The sequence below is a fragment of the Poecilia mexicana genome, unplaced genomic scaffold, assembly GCF_051168715.1.
Source record: "Poecilia mexicana isolate PSO_F unplaced genomic scaffold, ASM5116871v1 scaffold_18, whole genome shotgun sequence".
NCBI classification, from domain to species: Eukaryota; Metazoa; Chordata; class Actinopteri; order Cyprinodontiformes; family Poeciliidae; genus Poecilia; species Poecilia mexicana.
This window is the reverse complement of record NW_028263387.1, coordinates 6,290,690-6,309,586: the sequence shown is the minus strand read 5'-3', so window position 1 is coordinate 6,309,586 and position 18,897 is coordinate 6,290,690. Positions and strand designations below refer to the sequence as shown.

The 18,897-nt window shown below is 36.1% G+C and overlaps 1 protein-coding gene across 1 annotated transcript; it reads left to right on the top strand.

The window, feature by feature from the left end:
• Positions 1-9,104: 9,104 nt before the first annotated feature.
• On the top strand, positions 9,105-17,486 carry LOC106916917 (uncharacterized). The gene is made up of 15 exons (XM_088016204.1): positions 9,105-9,255; positions 10,973-11,379; positions 11,506-11,697; positions 11,810-11,899; positions 12,058-12,190; positions 12,284-12,564; positions 12,692-12,883; positions 12,996-13,085; positions 14,490-14,622; positions 14,716-14,888; positions 15,791-15,982; positions 16,084-16,176; positions 16,279-16,414; positions 16,515-16,652; positions 16,767-17,486. The coding sequence occupies exons 2-15, from the start codon at positions 10,975-10,977 to the stop codon at positions 16,808-16,810; spliced, it is 2,292 nt and encodes a 763-aa protein (XP_087872330.1). The 5' UTR covers positions 9,105-9,255; positions 10,973-10,974; the 3' UTR covers positions 16,811-17,486.
• Positions 17,487-18,897: the final 1,411 nt, after the last annotated feature.

The window sequence follows — 18,897 nt, the reverse complement described above, 5'->3', positions numbered from 1 at the left end:
TGAAGTATTCTGTGAAGTATTCTGTATTAGGTTGCATATCAACAAAATCTACTCAAATAAGAGTATAACATATGACAAAATAGTCCATATATCTATCAAAACATATGTACATGTTTATCAAAAGTTACAGAGTAAATGAGTAAATCTAATTAGTTAATATGCTATGCTTAATTTTTTAAATCTGAAACAAAATGAGGAAAGGGCAGTTAAAAAGGTTGAAGCAGTTTTGATGTTATTTGGACTTGGGCTCATCTTTCACTTTGAAAATATCTATATTTTTACAGACTCTGTGTGCTGAAGACCACACCTATGCAAAAGCAACCATGGGACAAATTGAGGTTAATTGTTAAAATGTACACATAACTATTAATTTTGATTTGTATTTATTTATGTGCAATTGACACTGAAACCATAAATTAATTTTTTAACAAGAAAATATTTTTTGCACAGCATTTTTTTATGACAGTAGAGATGAAAAGGGTAAGACACTGAGAGATATAAAGTTTTAATTATTGTTTTATGCTTTTCACCATGCAGGTACAAAAGATACCGCCAATTTTGCAGGTAAGATTCATTCATAATCATATGCGTTACAGCCATTCTTCTGGTGACAGTCTTGCAATGCACCTGTTTTTCTTCAATTTTCAGATGCCTTTAAATGTACTTGAAGCTGTTCTCCAAGAGGTGATACTAGCACAGGGAGATGCAGCTTACCTCACCTTGGCATTGACCTGCAAGTGCTTTAAAGCCATTGTGTCTGACCCAGTGTTCAGGAAGAGGACTCACTTTGCTTGGCTGGATGGTAAGGACCTTTGACTTTTTTCACATAAAACATGTAAAATTAGATTTCAACTACATGAAATCGATCATTCATTTACAGGTGAGATCAATTGGGGCAAATCTTCAAAGTCATTCAAGGCAGAAAACCGAATTCCTTTTGCTGTTGTTACGTGTTCTTCCTGCAACCGGAAATATAAAGACTGTGTGGGCTTCACTGGAAATGGAAGACGAGGAGAGTACCCTGGTTACTACTCTGATGGCATACCTGGACACCGCCCTGGATGTCAGTACTGAATGCAAGGAGAATATTTGTCGTTTTCCAGTCTTTCACACATTTCAGTTGTCACACATTGTTCTTTTTTGGTGACATGTCCTTTTAAATCTGTTCTGCTGACATTTGGACTTGTTCAGTCATCCTTTTGTTTTTCACAATGTGTTCTTTAAACATTATGTACATTTTTGAGTGTTCCTTTTGTTGTAGTTCAGTTGATTTATATTATTTAGTTTTTTTTGTAGAACTGTTGTTTCCGGGAAAAGTTACATTGTGGCTATAATATATTAAAGAGAAAGTAGAACCAATAAAGTAGTTGTAAATATATTGTAACAGCATTGTTTAACAATTGGAAAACCTTGTTAGAAAAATTTGAAATGCAAGCAAAGTTAATAACTTTAAGTATTTTATGTGTACATAAAATGTTTCATATACTTTTTGAACAATGACTGGAATAAATACAAATTTTCTTTACAAACCTTATATACGGCTAAGTTGTTCATGTTTTAACAATCAGAATCAATAGTTGTTTTTTTAATAAAGCAACCAAATACAGAAACATGTTCAGTTACAAATATGCCATAAAACAAAGATTAAAGGTATGCTGAACGATGGTGGAGACCAGGTGGAGGTGATGGAAACTCAGGTGAGGAGCAGTTGTATACATCAAGCTGGACTTTATGAAGGGTAATTTAAGGACATGAGACTGGCGCCTATAGGCTGGGACGGAGGCGCATGATGAGCTGATTTGCTGAATTGAAGAGCGTTAGAATTTACACATAGGCATAATTTATGTATCCAGTGACTATTCAAAAAGGCTTTCATATAGAAAGAAAATAATTCATCCACAGTGGATCATTCTCTTGTCAAATAAACTTTCTAAAACCTACTATCTCTCTGTGTGAGTGTTTCCAGGTTGAAGCTACATTTAAAGTTTTACATGAATCCCTTTGGGTTTTGCAATAATTGGATATTTGAGAGCAGTTTATGAATCAAATGCATTATGGTAAACAATGATAATAGTTGAGCTCACCTGCAACCAAGCATATTATAGTTCTTGGAATGGCACTAGTTATATTTTAGATTTAAACTTATTTATTTTAAGGGTACTTTTCACTACATCACAATATATTAATTGAACTCCAGTGTTCTTAAAGTATTTGGTATCTGTTTTCTATAGGGTGGACTGGTGATCTGCCCAGGGTCCACCGCAGCAGCATTCACGAACCCACTATAGGGATAAACGTGCGTGTATGATAATTAATGGATGGATAAATGTGTTCCTAATGTAATGTACATTTGTCTTTAAAATATTAATTTCATTTATTTTTTAAGCCTTTTGTTTCAGATAGATCGGGTGAGAATAGATAAATACATATACATAATAATTCTTTATTGTTGCTTGTTTTAAGTTGTTTATTACTATAATTTTAACATTCAAGAACAATAGTTTTAATTAATAATTTTTTTTAAAAGGGACATACCACGTGACATACATATCACGTGAAATAACACGTCTTGTAGTAATTTCTTCACTGTTTCATTCGTGTTTATGATGTTGCAAAGTGTCCTTGGGTGTTTTGAAAGGCGCTGTCAAATACAATGCATTATTATGAATATTATTATTATTATTACAATAACGCGGCTGGTACAGGAAATAGCGCCACTAGCGCCCCCTTCAGTTCCGGATTGCAATGGTCCCATTTCCAAATAAGGTATGAGGCTGACAGTGGTCCGTCCCCGCCCCTTTCTGTTTGCTGCAGCGAGGTGTACTTGCGTTGCTGCGATACGTAACAGCGTCCGCCATATTGAATGTGGAATATGTGCCAGTAAGGTAATACAAGTGAATGGACCGAACTTTATAAAGTGTCGTTCTACAAAGTATTTTAAGTTAATACCTGCCATTGACACATTTTCTCACACACATTAATATATTTGGCAATCAAAGAAATTACTAAAATGAGCGTTTCTAACTTTTGATCTAATTTGGGGCATTTCTGAATAAAGAGCACAATGTTTTATTTGATAGAAACGGTTCTGATAATTTTTATAATGACATTGATGAACAGACACACTTTTACAGTGTTTTATTAAAGAACATATTCACATAATTCCATAATTTAATGTACATTTAACATTTCAAGACAAGAAACAAATAATTTTCCTGTATTTATTTTTTATACATTATTGAGAAATGACTTGATTTATAAATCAGTCTTTGTCAAACATTAAACTACATATTTTTCTTACTTTTTTCCAGAGAATTTACAGTATCTCAACTCTGCTATTGACAGCAAAGAGTGAAAATAAGTCTAACAGAATAAATTATTTTTTATTTCATTACATAAGCTACATTAATACAATAATATTTCAAATTGAGATATTTAAAAATACACAAAAAGTGAAAGAATAAAACATTTATTTATTATACTGGGAACACTGGTCAAAGGCAGGTCTTCAGTCTGCTGGTGACACTGGGAGAACTCAATGACTTCTGAGACATCCTGGTTCACCGGCTAAAGCCAAGGATAAAGGAGAAATTATCCAAAAGTGTAATAGAAAATACATACGATATGTTTCGTATATGTTTCTTTCACATTCAGAAAGAGACATTTTCAGCATGTTGGGCTCTGACTCGTAGCATCTTTATAGCTAAATACCGACATGGTGAAGCTGAGCTGGAAACAGACTGAAGAACAGCAGCTCCAGCTCTGATCCTGACTGATCTTTCCTCACAAAATCCTCTGGTTTTTAATTAACTTCTCCTCTAACAGCGGTTTTTCATCAGCTCTCTCATTAGAAAACAGTATGAAAATGTTAGCTGCTACGCTAACAATCAGCAGTTATTTCGGGCCAATTTAGCTACATAGGAAATATTTTCCGGTTGTTTAGAAGTTCTGGGTTAGCCCTAACCCTGGCTGCAAAGTCAAGTAATTCTGATCTTTTCATCCTTACCTGGGGAAGGTAATCCTAATGAATCCAGTTTGTTTCGTAAAACAGTTGAAGTCCACACAGCACAGAATTTAAGGAGCTCTGATTGCCTGCTTTTACGTACGACTGGGTGATTCTCACGAACATGGTACAACTTACAACAAAAATAAAAATGCATTGTATGCACACAAAAACACACCTTCTTTATAAAATAGAATCTAATTTTATCTTTCAATGTAAAATTATAACCTCTATGCATATTTTTAAAGGTATTTTTAGACATTTTAGTCTGACTTTGAAGAAATAAATTCATTACCGTAACACAATTTTGATGAAGAAATATGAAACCACAAAAACATCTTTCCACTTTTTTTGGACACCATGGACTTCAGTGTCCACAAAGGAGAAGGTACCAACAAAGAATAGTCATTAATAACAAAATTTATTATTTTAATGTAAACAATTATTTCATTACCGTAACATGAATACAATTTTAAAATCTATTTTTGTTCTAATTTTGTGTTAAATCATTAAATTGAAAAAACAACACAACCATAATATAAAAGAGTCTGACCATTTCATTGAGGAATTAAAAAGTTCATGTAATTCTTTTATCTAATCTAAATAAATTATCATAAAATGAGCATAGCGGTAATGAAAAAACGTATGTCGGTAATGAATAAGAATGTTTCGGTAATGAACACTTTATAATTACACTAACATTTAACTACACATAAATAATAAAATGGCATGTAACAAAACATACATCTGCAAATTAAACATTTTACCAACGTTGAGCCATGGAAACAAACCCACAACTGACTTTTTTTCATCTCTGCTTATTGCTTGGAATGTAAGGTTGGGCAATTGGACGAATTCATCAATCCTCAGGAATAGTAGGGCTGTAGTGATTCAATAATCTCACGATACAATACAATACACGATATTCTGCTCACGATACCATATATATTGCGATGTTGGAGCCTATTAAGAACTAGATAAATTTATGCTTTGCTAAATTCATTTCCACAGACTTAATGACAAATTAATGGTAGCTCAATTTTGTATATTCAATTATGTATGTATTTAATTGTTCCTTTTTTAGACCCTCCTCCTTGTCAGTCAGCAGCGGGCGGTGATTATCAGGCACAAACAGCTGTTGGGGCTGAGCTGATTGTTTTGACAAAGGAGTGAGGAGCGAAATGATCTTTGTACCGCAAATTAAGTTTTTTTTTGTAGAAGTCAACTCGGAGATTACTTTTTGTTATAGTTGTAAGTAAAAGAAACCTTTTGGAAACAAGAAAGGAGTCTCCGCGAGTGCTTTATTTGCTTGAGCGAGTCGAAACCCTCCTCCTGGGCTGCTCTGGCATTTTTTGCCTTTTGGATATTTTGAAATGCGAGAGTGGACCTGACATGCGATATTCAGCAAACAATACAATTCAATACACTTTTGCAATTTTCTGAAAGATTTTAGAGGGACAGAGTGATTTTGGTGACATTTTGTGACTTAGAGTTGGATTGAATTAATTTAACTGAAAACTGATTAAAAGCACCAACTACACAACACCTGGCTCTAGTTGGACATGGACACAGACTTAAAGTCAACAGCTGGACAAAATGAATCAAAGAAGTGGTGAGAAAACATGTTTCTTTTAATTGAAACAGTACAAACTGTAGCTTACATGCATTTGTGAAGTAAATAAAGTGCACCAAGTACCTGCTCTGAATAGTTTGATACCTTTTTAACCTTGACACTTAACATCTGAAGGAATCACTCTAAGCCTGATGACCTAATCACTCTCCTGGCGAAGCAAGCAGTGAGTGAACAAGATGACAGTTGGATGTTACAATACTTGCATTACTATATCGATTTTTTTCTAGGAAAGAAAATATTGATATATATCGCAAAAATCGATATTACACAGACCTGGATAATAGGCTATGTCCTTCACTGGGTGTTTTTTTTTTTTTATTTTTTTTTTTATTCATTTATTTTTATGTAAGGGTGATTTATTTATTGAGGTGGCTCGGGCATCCTCACCAGATGCCCAAGCCACCTCAACTGGCTCCTCTCAATGTGGAGGAGCAGTGGCTCTACTCTGAGTCCCTCCCAGATGACCGAGCTTCTCACCTTGTCTCTACAGGAGAGCTCAGAGAAAAAACATTTTGGCCTCTTGTAGCTGTGATCTTGTTCTTTTGGTGATGACCCAAATCTCATGCCCATAAATGAGGTAATGGTTGTAGATTGGCCAGTAAATTGAGAGCTTTGTCTTTTGACTCAGCTCTCTCTTCACCAGGGCAGACCAGTGCAACTGAGAAAATGTTGCATATTGCTGAACCATAATGGAAAGCCATTACTGCTTACAATGAAAAGCAGTATATGCTTCACTGTGGACGCTGCACCAATCCACCTGTCAATTTCTCACTCCATTTTCCCATCCATGACTACAGATATACTGGGAACTAAACCTGTAGATCATGACCTGATGAAGCCAACAGGACCACATCATCTGCAAAAAGCAGAGATGCGAAGGCCACCAAAACGGACCCTGTCCACATCTTGGCTGCGTTTAGAAATTCTGTCCATGAAAGTAATGAACAGAATCGATGACAAAGGGCAGCCTTGGCGGAGTCCAACTCTCACCGGAAACCAGCCCGACTTACTGTCAGCCCCTACAGGGCTCCCTGAAGGACACGGTCGAACACCTTTTCCAAGTTCACAATACGCATGTAGATTGATTGGGCGAACTTCCACGGACCCTCCAGGACCTGCTGAGGGTGTAGAGCTGGTCTAGTGTTCCACGACCAAGACAAAACCCACACTGCTCTTCCTGAAGCTTAGATTCGACTAATCCAGAACCACAAAATAGACATTACCAGGGAGGCCTAAGAACCCTCTGTAGTTGGAGCATACTCTGTAGGTGGACCACCCCCCCGGGCTGCCAGTCCAGGAGAACTGCCCCCAGTATACATCTTCTTTCACTCATTCACCTTCCAAGTAAAATTTTGATAGCGGAATATCCTTAACTGAATCGAAAAACCATCAAATTGGATCATGAGTTGAAATGGGTCCCTCTGAATCTAAGCATTTTTGGAAATTTTAATTGATATCCAGCACTACTTCCTTTTGCCCTTCACATTAGGTAATTAATATTTGTTGCCATAAAATAGTATAACCATTTTTCATAAGTAGGAAGTAAATAAAAAACTGCTGTAATTGTGTAAAAAAACAATAAGAAGGAGCATTAAAGTTTAAATGCACTATGTATTTATCTATTTTTTCATTTCAAAAAGACACTGTTCATCACCGTAATCTTGTTTTTCATTACCGCAACAGGTCTAAAATTGCGCGGTAATGAAAGTTGTGCATTACGGTAATGAGTGAAATTCGCATGAGATAGCTTAAAATGGTAGCATGCCATGGTGAGTCAGCTAAAATTTTTTCATCTACAATACAAATTCCCTGATATCTTCTCTACAGAAAAATATCTAATCATTTACTTTTTAAGCACATGAGGTAATGCACATTACGGTAATGATCGGCTGTGGTGTGCGAATAGGCGTATGCAAGGAGAAACATAACAATTATCATAATCAAAATATGTCAAACAATCTTATTTTTTAGCCATATTTTGTCTTCTCTTCTTTGTGGTACATTATGGGTCAAAATAACTCAATTTTAAAAAATTCTATAAATTTAACAGGACTTCGAACAAGGTGCTACGGTAATGAGTTTTGCACCTCTGGACACTCACTTTTATTAAAATATATTTTATTATTTAATAGGAAATCATTAGATATCACAATATTGAGCTAGTTTACATTATTTTACACAAGTTGGTAGTATTTTTTTATAAACCAGCTTGAATAATTACAATGATAAATTGAGGTGAAAGCATTTTTTTTTACTGTGGACGCATTACGGTAATGAATTTCTGACTCTAAAATTAGTTAAAAAACATTTTAAAAAATATTTTGGTAACTAACAATTAACTGTGCCAAATATTAGAAATGATGATTGTTCAAATAAAAGTGAATTATTTTTAATTTTCATGAGTATGACTTTAAAATCTTCTTAGACATTCAAATGACTGGGTTCGTGAGAATCACCCGACTATGAGGCGTCTATGTATTGAATGTGCAGGAACAATGCCCCACTTTATGGTGGCCCCTGGACTTTAGCATTTGCCTAGGCCCTATTCACTACACTAAATGGTCTGAACTTATATAGCGCTTTATCTGATCATTTTTGACCACTCAAAGCGCTTTACACTAGAGTCACATTCACCCATTCGCACACACATTTATACACTACACCGATACGCAGCTCGGTAGGCAATTTAGGGTTAAGTGCCTTGCCCAGGGGCACAGGCACATCAACATGTGGTAGGAGGAAGCTGGCATTGAACCTACAACCTTCCGATTGCAAGACAACTACTCTACCCACAGAGCCACAGTTGCTAGTGTCCAGTTCTGAAGAAGAAGCATGTTGACGCTCCTTTAAAGTTTGCTGCACAACATTTGGACAAGCCTGGAACATAGTTTGGTACCATAAAACACAAACCATGTTTGGAGGTCAAAATGCACCGTACATCACCCCATCACTGAAGTTTGGAGGTGCACAAAGTATTAACTAAATATCAGAAAGAGTCTTCAATACTTTTCACCGGTGCTATTTTACATTATTACACATAACTTAATTTCTCAACTTATTTGTTTTACTTTCTTTCTATGTGTAGGTTTCTTGGGTCATTGCCAACACCTGTTGAAAAATCCATGTCAATAACAACTTTAGATATAGGTTTTCTATAAAAAATTGTGATGTGTTCAATACTTACTTTATCCACAGTGTACCAAGAATGGTCCTAAACAGGAAAGCTAAGCATGTGTACATGGCACACACACACACACGCACACACACACACACACACACACACACACACACACACACACACACACACACACACACACACACACACACACTACATACTTTTAATTACATTCGTCTGAACAAGCTGTGGTGTTAACAGGAACTGATTTAATCAGGTCTCTGAGCAGTTTACAGAATGTTTCCCTTTTGGTTTCAGTTGTGTTAACTCCTCCTCCTAAACTTAAATAGTGACACTCCATCATCAGGTGTCACATTTTTCTTTGGGACTTTGCAGAATTCATCAGAAAGCATCAGAAACAGTCCACTTGCAGATCATATTTCAGGGAAGAAACTTTGACATCCGAGGAACAACCAATTAGATTGACGACAAGAAGATTCACAGGTAAAAAGAAAAAAAAAAACAAACAAAAAAAACGCTCTCCATTGTGAAATGTTTCTCCTTACTTGACTAATTGCAGTACTTCAACAATACTTCAATTACAATTGGAATTCAAACCACTAATTAAAAGGAGAAAATATTTTTTTTCTCTCTTTCACCTTCTATAACCTTACATCATACTTTTTATTTTTATGTCAGTAAGGATAACCAAAATTATTTCTTTTTGCTAAAAAAAAAAAACCAGAATAACTTTTCTTTACTTTGTTGAATTTAGTGTCACCTATTGATGATGAATATTTATTTGATGTCATGAAGTTGTACATTTAGACTTTAGCAGCAAAATGATAGAATCCCTTTTAAGGGTTTAGTGGTAAGTTAAGGAAATGTGTCTGTGTAATTGGTACATCTCTGCTCCTGGGTTGCAGTGGCTTTGTGTTTCTGGTGTGTAGTCCTAATCCTAATTCCTAAATAGGTTTTAAACAGGTGAAATTAAATTCGATCTACAGTGGACCCAGTACTCTGTTGTAAAGAGGTTCCCATATGCTTACATAAAGTTTTATAGAATTACATTAAAACTCTTTGACTTGGGTAAAACATTCTTCCACAAACAGAAAGTTATTTCATGCATAAGTATAGCTGTATATATTTTGTGAAAGTATATGTTTAAAAGTGTACATATATACATGTGTTAAATGGTGCATAAGTTAATGTAAGTGTATATAATGCATTTAGTGTAGAAAATGACAGGTTTTGGATTGAATGCTCTGGAAGACATTTTGTCTTTTTCTAAATTCATTTTGACCACTAGACATAACAAGGACCATGGATATACTGTAAGTACAGCATTTAAGGGATATAATCATACACAAGCACAGTCATACTCAATAAATCAATAACAAGTATTAAAATTTTTTCAGTACTAAGTGAAACTCAGTATAGATTAAATATACATACTGACGTTTTTAAGCCTTTTTTGTTAATTATTGTAATATTATACCTATTACAAATACAGTATTAAGAAAATAACATTACTCCAGATGAACAAAACAGCAGTGCTTAATACAATAATACAGACCAAATTAAAAGTATTTATAATCCTTGCTCAAAGATTATTTTCATAAAGTACTTTTAATTTGACTAACATGTGTATTCAAAACACGCACTTTAAATTATTGAATATGGCTGCATATATTTAATTATGTAAGGGAATATGTGTCCATGTTCAGAAAAAAATATAATTTCATCTACTGTAAGGTACAAAACTCTTATTTCACTATTATTTTCAGTAACGATCAACCACAGACAGACAGCTATGGGATTCTCATTCTGTTTGCCCTAATTCACATTTTCAGTCTGCCGTTAAATTACACAGGTTTTTTAACGTTTACCCGTGTTAGCATTAGCCACGTTAACCTCCAGTCCCTTTACAACTGGACTGAGGACTAATGACTTAGATGTAAGTTAATTACATCTTGTACATGTAATGAGTCTGTACATGAGTCTTAAGTCTAAGTGTGTGCAGATACTCCATCCAGTCTCTATTAAATATTGATTTGGATACTGACAAATATTAAAGTTAGGATAAAATTAACAGTGAATATCCATGATATTTTGGAGGACATTTGGGTGAATTGAAAACTCTCAAAGTTATTTTCTCATCTCTAACTGTATCAAAATTTTGCGTCAGGAATGATTCTGTCTATTTTGCTATTTTCTGTAGGCATGGACAAAATACTTATTTTCTGTGTTCTGTTGGCGACGCTGTCTGGGAGATTTGTGGGCACTTATGCTGAGAGCACTCAAAACATTACAACAACACCAGCTAGCAATATGACAACAACGGAGGGAATAAAGGCAACAAATCCCACCAATATGTCAACAACCCCAGCTAGCAACGTGACAGCAACAGCAGAAACTGCCTTGGCAAGTCTCAGCAATATCTCCACTACACCAGCTAGCAACGTGACAGCAACAGCAGAAACCATCGTGACAAGTCTCAGCAATATCTCCACTACACCAGCTAGCAATGTGACAGCAACAGCAGAAACCACCATGACAATGGTATCAACGGCAGTATCAACACAATTTCCCACAGTGTCACCAAACACCACAGTGGTAACCCTTGAGGTAAGAGAAAAAGATGAATAAAAAAAAACAATGCAAAAGAATAGAGTGGGCCATTGTAGATATTTTTGTTAATGGCTAAACTGTAAATCATTCTATCCACTGTAATTGCTGTTATGTCTTTTGCAGACCAACATTACGAATGCTGAGTGTGGATCCCAGCAGCTGTGTGTAGCTGAGCCCTCTAAGTGTGACCCCTCTGCAACAGGATCTTGCTTCTTCCTTGCTGCCAAGAAGGAAAGTGGTCAAAACTTTAACTTCGATCTTTCAGGAGAATCAGACGGATACATTGCAGCAACTCTCACAGGTGGCGCTGGAGAGGTAATTTAACTTCATCAATTCACTGGAAGACAAAATGACTGAAGCTATACTTTATATTTCTGTAACGCTGGTTCTGACAGTACTATTTACTTTACCCAATTTTCTCCTGCAGGGAGACCCAACTTATGTCTGTGCAAATAGCAAGGGCAAAGTCAAATTCTTTGGTTCGACCCTCAAAAATGGTGTGCTAACTATTTCAACGGTGAGTTTTACAGTTGTCCCATAAGATTATATTGATAACAAACCATCAAAGGTCAACTTCAGCTATGTAACATGTTTAATAGCTTTTTGGATTCTGTTGTCTGCAAAATCGCATCTGCTTAACTTTCTAAAACTTCTGTGGCACTTTCTGCTCCGCAGCTCAATGTGAACTCAGTGAAGGGAAAGGTCCAGGGCAAAACAATTCAGTGCAGTTTCCTTGCCACTGTTCCACAACCAACGACTCGAGCAACAAACCTCGGGGTTTCGGTTTCCAAGGGAACGTTTAATGACAGTAAGCTAACATCTCGCAAAAAAATGCAACATTTTCACAAGAGCAGAAAATGTTAAAATTTAACTAAAAACTGTGTGTTTTCTCTACTCTCAGCTAATGACAGCCTGGGTGCTCCCACACAAGTTGTAAGGGTCAGCAACGTAGACCTGGCAAACCCTAATAACACCGTAACCAACGAGATTACCAACACAACAACCCCAGCTAGCAACGTGACAGCAACAGCAGAAGCCACCGTGACAAGTCTCGGCAATATCTCCACTACACCAGCTAGCAACGTGACAGCAACAGCAGAAACTATCGTGACAAGTGTATCAACGGCAGTATCAACACAAGTTCCCGCAGTGTCACCAAACACCACAGTGGTAACCCTTGAGGTAAGAGAAAAAGATGAATAAAAAAAAAACAATGCAAAAGAATAGAGTGGGCCATTGTAGATATTTTTGTTAATGGCTAAACTGTAAATCATTCTATCCACTGTAATTGCTGTTATGTCTTTTGCAGACCAACATTACGAATGCTGAGTGTGGATCCCAGCAGCTGTGTGTAGCTGAGCCCTCTAAGTGTGACCCCTCTGCAACAGGATCTTGCTTCTTCCTTGCTGCCAAGAAGGAAAGTGGTCAAAACTTTAACTTCGATCTTTCAGGAGAATCAGACGGATACATTGCAGCAACTCTCACAGGTGGCGCTGGAGAGGTAATTTAACTTCATCAATTCACTGGAAGACAAAATGACTGAAGCTATACTTTATATTTCTGTAACGCTGGTTCTGACAGTACTATTTACTTTACCCAATTTTCTCCTGCAGGGAGACCCAACTTATGTCTGTGCAAATAACAAGGGCAAAGTCAAATTCTTTGGTTCGACCCTCAAAAATGGTGTGCTAACTATTTCAACGGTGAGTTTTACAGTTGTCCCACACTCTAAAAAGTGTTTTTGGGCTGTAGTTCATCTTATGGACTTATTTACATTAATTTAACTTAATTATTTTGCTTTTGCTATGACAACTTACTTTTTTGTGTTCATTTAACTCAAAACTTACAAATCTTTAACCTAAAGGAACTTTTCACTTTGACTTTACTTAAAACAATTGAGTTCAATGCCTGTTTCATATCATATTGACCAAATCAATTTATTATGATCATCCAACTCAATTTGCTAAGTTTTTATAACTTAATTCATGAGGGGGTTTAACATGACAAATTTAAGTCATTCTTACTCAAATCATTTATTTTGTTCTAATAAACATTTAAAATCTCTTTGATTTAATTCTACAGAAAGTCAACTCAAACTTTTAAGAAGTTCCAAACTAAATTTAAATAATCTTTTTACAGTGTCATCTAAATACACAAATCTTTTCCTTAAATAACCTTTTTCACTTTGACTTTACTTAAAACAATTGAGTTCAATGCCAGTTTTGTATCCTATGTCTGACCAACTCAATTTATTATGATCATCCAACTCAATTCACTAAGTTTTTCCAACTCAATTTGCTAAGTTTTTATAACTTAAGTCATAAGGGGGTTTAACACGACAAATTTAAGTCATTCTTACTCAAATCATTTATTTTGTTCTAATAAACATTTAAAATCTCTTTGATTTAATTCTACAGAAAGTCAACTCAAACTTTTAAGAAGTTCCAAACTAAATTTAAATAATCTTTTTACAGTGTCATCTAAATACACAAATCTTTTCCTTAAATAACCTTTTTCACTTTGACTTTACTTGAAATAATTCAGTTTGTGTCCCATGTCTGACACAATGACTCAAGCTTACGGGGACACATTCCCAGTAAGCGACTGTGGCTCTGTGGATAGAGTAGTTGCCTTGTAATCGGAAGGTTGTCAGTTCAATTCCAGCTTCCTCCTGCCATATGTTAATGTGTCCCCTGGGTATTTAATCCCAAGTTGCCAACCAATCTGAGCATTAAATAAATGTGTGAATATGTGCTTTCAGTGGTCAAAAGTGCTATTTAAGTTTATTTACCATTTTTGAAGTAAACTAAATGATTTGAGTAAGACTGACTTAACAAATTGAGTTGGATGATTATAATATATTGAATTGGTTAAACTTAATAAATTTAGTTGGATAAACTTAATTGAATTGCTTGTTACCTACAGAAGCAATTCAGTTAAGTTGGTTCAACTTTTTTCTTTTTAGAGTGCATAAGATTATATTAATAACAAACCATCAAAGGTCAACTTCAGCTATGTAACATGTTTAATAGCTTTTGGATTCTGTTGTCTGCAAAATCGCATCTGCTTAACTTTCTAAAACTTCTGTGGCACTTTCTGCTCCGCAGCTCAACGTGAACTCAGTGAAGGGAAAGGTCCGGGGCAAAACAATTCAGTGCAGTTTCCTTGCCACTGTTCCACAACCAACGACTCGAGCAACAAACCTCGGCGTTTCGGTTTCCACGGGAGAGTTTAATGACAGTAAGCTAACATCTCGCAAAAGAATGCAACATTTTCACAAGAGCAGAAAATTTTACAATTTAACTAAAAACTGTGTGTTTTCTCTACTCTCAGCTAATGACAGCCTGGGTGCTCCCACACCTGTTATAAGGGTCAGCAACGTAGACCTGGCAAACCCTAATAACACCGTAACCAACGAGATTACCAACACAACGACCCCAGCACCAACGGGAAGCAATGCAACCACAGTGTCACCAGAAGTGGGGGTTCTCACATCCCAACTTTCGGTAAGGGATGCACATGTACAGAGAATTATTGCCAAATGGAAAAGAGAGTCATTGTGAAAAAGAAAGAAAAGCTCAGTTTCCACAAACATACCCAGAAACCCAGTAGAATTGACAGTGGTTTCTAAAATGGTGAGCTTGTCCCAAAACATGACAATTGCAGCTTTTATGCCAAACATATTCTCTGTTCTTATATCCAAATATTTTGGTTTCATACCTGGCCTGGCATTTATATTTTCTCTCTGGGGGTGAAGGTTTCATCCTGGCACACCTCCCATTGAAGCTAAACTTAATGTTGTTTCTTCCTAATTGTACAAAAGGCTTATGCTTTCTTGTCAGCGGTAGCATTAGGCTATTCAGAGTTTCCCTCAGTGTATTACAAGCCTGGTGGGCCACCGGGTTTTACTTGAGCCCCAGCAGGCTAAGCAATGCTTATTTATGCAAGTCTTTCTAAAATGTTTGCATTTTTTAAGACTTTATAGTTGGTATTCAGGTATTAATCTTCCAATCTTTCAATAACACATAATTATAAAGTGAATATTTTCAAATTTTGTGTCAACTTTAAACATTTTTTTACTTAAAAACATGACTAGCCGCTGGATGAATGACTGCTTTGGCACCCAACCATTGGCCTTAGCAAGTTTCTGGAGGAAACCTTGCTATTGTAGGGTCTGTGATGACAATTTAAGAGTTTTGAGGTCCATTTTGAGGATTAAATTGCATTTTAAATATCTTGCAATTGAAGACAGCAGTACTAAAAAATATCTATGTTTAAATGTGAGAAAAGCAAAGGTTTACAATGTCATATTTCCCCCCACATAACTTTAAGAAAAATGCAGCTTTCCTCTTTCATAGTGTTTTTTTTTAAAGTACAAGATTTTAATTATTTGCCTTCCTTGTTGCAGACAACTATAACCCGGAAAGAATGTGGCTCCTCAAAGCTCTGTGCAGCCGAACCCTCAGAGTGCGATCCCGCTGCCGGAGATAGTTGCTATTTCATTTCTGTCAAGCAACAAAGTGGACAAATATACAACTTTGAGCTCTCAGGACAGTCAGAGGGCTACGTTGCCGCTGGACTCTCAACTACTGAAACTCAGGTATTTCATATTTAAATGTATAGATTTTTGTGTTTCCAGACTGAAGTACAGTTTAGTCTAAATCAGTGAAACTGATCATATCATGTTGTTGGGTTCTGCAGAGTGGCACTCACACAGCTTACATTTGTGCAAACGACAATAGCGCTGTCAGATTCTTCACTGGCACCATTGAAAATTCGGCGCTCCTCAAACAGGTAAGTTAAGGTTATTTGGAATGGTAAATGGGTGGGGGTCCAATGTTTTGACAGTTAAGGTCTCTCTGAACATTTGAACAATCGAACCGCTTCTCTCTTCAGTCGCAGAACTCAAGCAATCAGCTGGGCAAAGTCGACGGCAGAAAAATCCAGTGTACATTTTCAGCTGAGCTACCAGACACAACTGTCCGAGCAGCATCTTATGCTTTGTCAGTTTCAACTGGATCTTATGATGCCAGTAAGGAATCAGTTTAAGCACTTATAAACTGTTCTCTAGACCTAAAGGGGAAAAAAATTACACTACAGTTAATGTTACTTTATTTTCCTTTTTCTGTCAGAAACTTTTCAGCTGGGAAACCCATTGTTCCAATTATTGACACGTCGTGCAAACTTGTCGGATCCTACCGCTAACCTCACCAACCTGCTAAACAATTACGCTCCTTCTCTGCTCACACCCACACGCTCTTTCTTGCCTGGTAAGCTAAACACAATTTTTATTGGTTTTCTGATTCTTACTGAGGTTTTTTTTTATTGGTTATTTTAATTTAAACTAATTAATTTGCCTTATTTTCTCCTCCATTCCCTTGCAGCTCTGCTGGTTACCGTGTGTATGCTGGCGTTTACAGCAATGTGAAGAAACCAACGTTGATACATTTTCTAGTCACTTGTGATTTCTGCAAGTAAAGAAAAATGACTAAACTAGACCATTTTTAATGTTTATTTATTATTTAAAGTTTTTACTCGATCACTGGAGTACAATTAAGTAGCAAGTCCTGTTACACTTTTAAAGAGTTGCAAGAAAAGTGGTGGTGTTTGTTTTCTTAATCAGCATAAGTTAACTGTGATTTGATTTGATTTGATTTTGATTTACGTAACAGGACTGGGGTTTTGAGGTCTGGTTACCTTGGTGGTTTATGGTGAAATGTTGTTTTATTTCTTTTTTTCTTCTTTTTTTTTTTTACAATTGTTGTTTTGTTGAAAAACAGCTCGTGTAAACCTACACGTAACATTTGTGTTCCAAAAGGTTTTCCAACACGTTCTATTCCTGAAGCGTTGCTAAAACCGATGCCATCAAAATACTGAATTTGCTGTGATGATATATGTTATTAATAACGTAGAGGTGTTTAAATTATGAAGCCTTGACTGGCTGACGTTGTGTGCTCGTTACGTGCAAACAGAATGAAAAAAAATAAAATAAAATGCTGTACATGATGCCATAAATTGGTGAGTTAATAATTTAGACCTATGCTAAGATTACCAGATTTTTTTTTTATTTTTTTAGTAATTGAATAAAGATATTTTCAACCAAACCGTCCAGACTTTTTTTTGTTGCTGTTGTTTGTTTCTACAAATTTTGGATTTTGAAAATACTCAAATTTTCTTTCTTGTCTTTTTGTATCCTTTAATATTAAAAGCCTTGGTATATATGTATTTACTGATGACAAATGGTGAGTGGTTGGTACTGTTGGCTGACAGCAGGCAGGTTTCTAGTTTGAACTTGCCAACTTGTAGAGTTGGTATTTTCTCCTCAGGCTCAGCTGCTGTGTATTCTGGTTCTGGTGCCAGTGCAAGCACAAAAAATGGATCTTGGTCTTCTGCCAAAGACAAGACAGAAATCATAGACCTCTAAAATCTGACGCCACCCCATTTTTTTAACTATTTTGTGAAATAAATTATCAGGCCAGAAAATACCCTTATGTTTCTCAAATACACTTAAGGAGGTTAAAATATTTGGATTAGCTGGAGCTAAATATTAAGTTTAATGTGTGCGTGTACGTGTGTGTGTGTGTGTGTGTGTGTGTGTGTGTGTGCGTGTGTGCGTGTGTGTGTGTGTAGAAAAAAGTGATAATACTTGGGGTGCCATAAACTGGAAAGTAACACTCAACATATTTCTTTATGCATAGTCAAATGTCACAAAATATCCCCGTTAAAGTTTGAGGTTGTGACTTTACAAATCGATTTCTTCATGGCCATTTTAAGTTATACAATAGCAATTACAGAGTTAATTTGAAGTCATGCAGCTCTAATTGAAAGGCTTTTGTGAACAGCTACTGATTCACAGAAGGAAACTAAAGACTGAACATGTATGAAACTCCACAGACCAAAGCCAAAAGAAAGCAGGATTAGGTGTGCAACTGATCTGCAGTAAACTCATGTGAAAGTTACTAAAGGTTAAGACAGCTGATCTAACAAGAAAAATCCACATTGCATGTCTTTGACAAAAACTGATCAGTGGTAGTTTTTCTCTGGCTTGTTCATTTGTCTTCAAAAGTCTCGTAATTATAACTCTTTAGTTATTGTGTGCAAGTCATTCAGTAATTCTTCATTAATCGTGGCTCTGTCACACCGCATTGTGCTCCGCTTCAGTGGCACTTCGACTTCTCTTTAGTTTATCACCTTGCAACTGAAGTTCACTTAGCAAGAAAAGCCTCTTTCAAAAGTGAATAGTTACACATAACTGAGGCCAACAGAAAGTGAACAAAGTTCTTCCTGTACGTATGGGGAGACTTGCCTGTTCAACTGGTTGAACAGGAAAGGCACTGGTTCCTCCAAACTGAACTGATAGTATGAATCTGAGGGGCAGGAATGTGATGGAGAGGGTGTTGCTATGTGATCAGTGGAAGAAGCATGCTTTCCACCGTCAAAGTGACTGAGGTGTGTGCACAGTATCACAGCACTCATTGCCTGTTCTGGTTTAGTTACTAGTGCAAAGTGAGATAC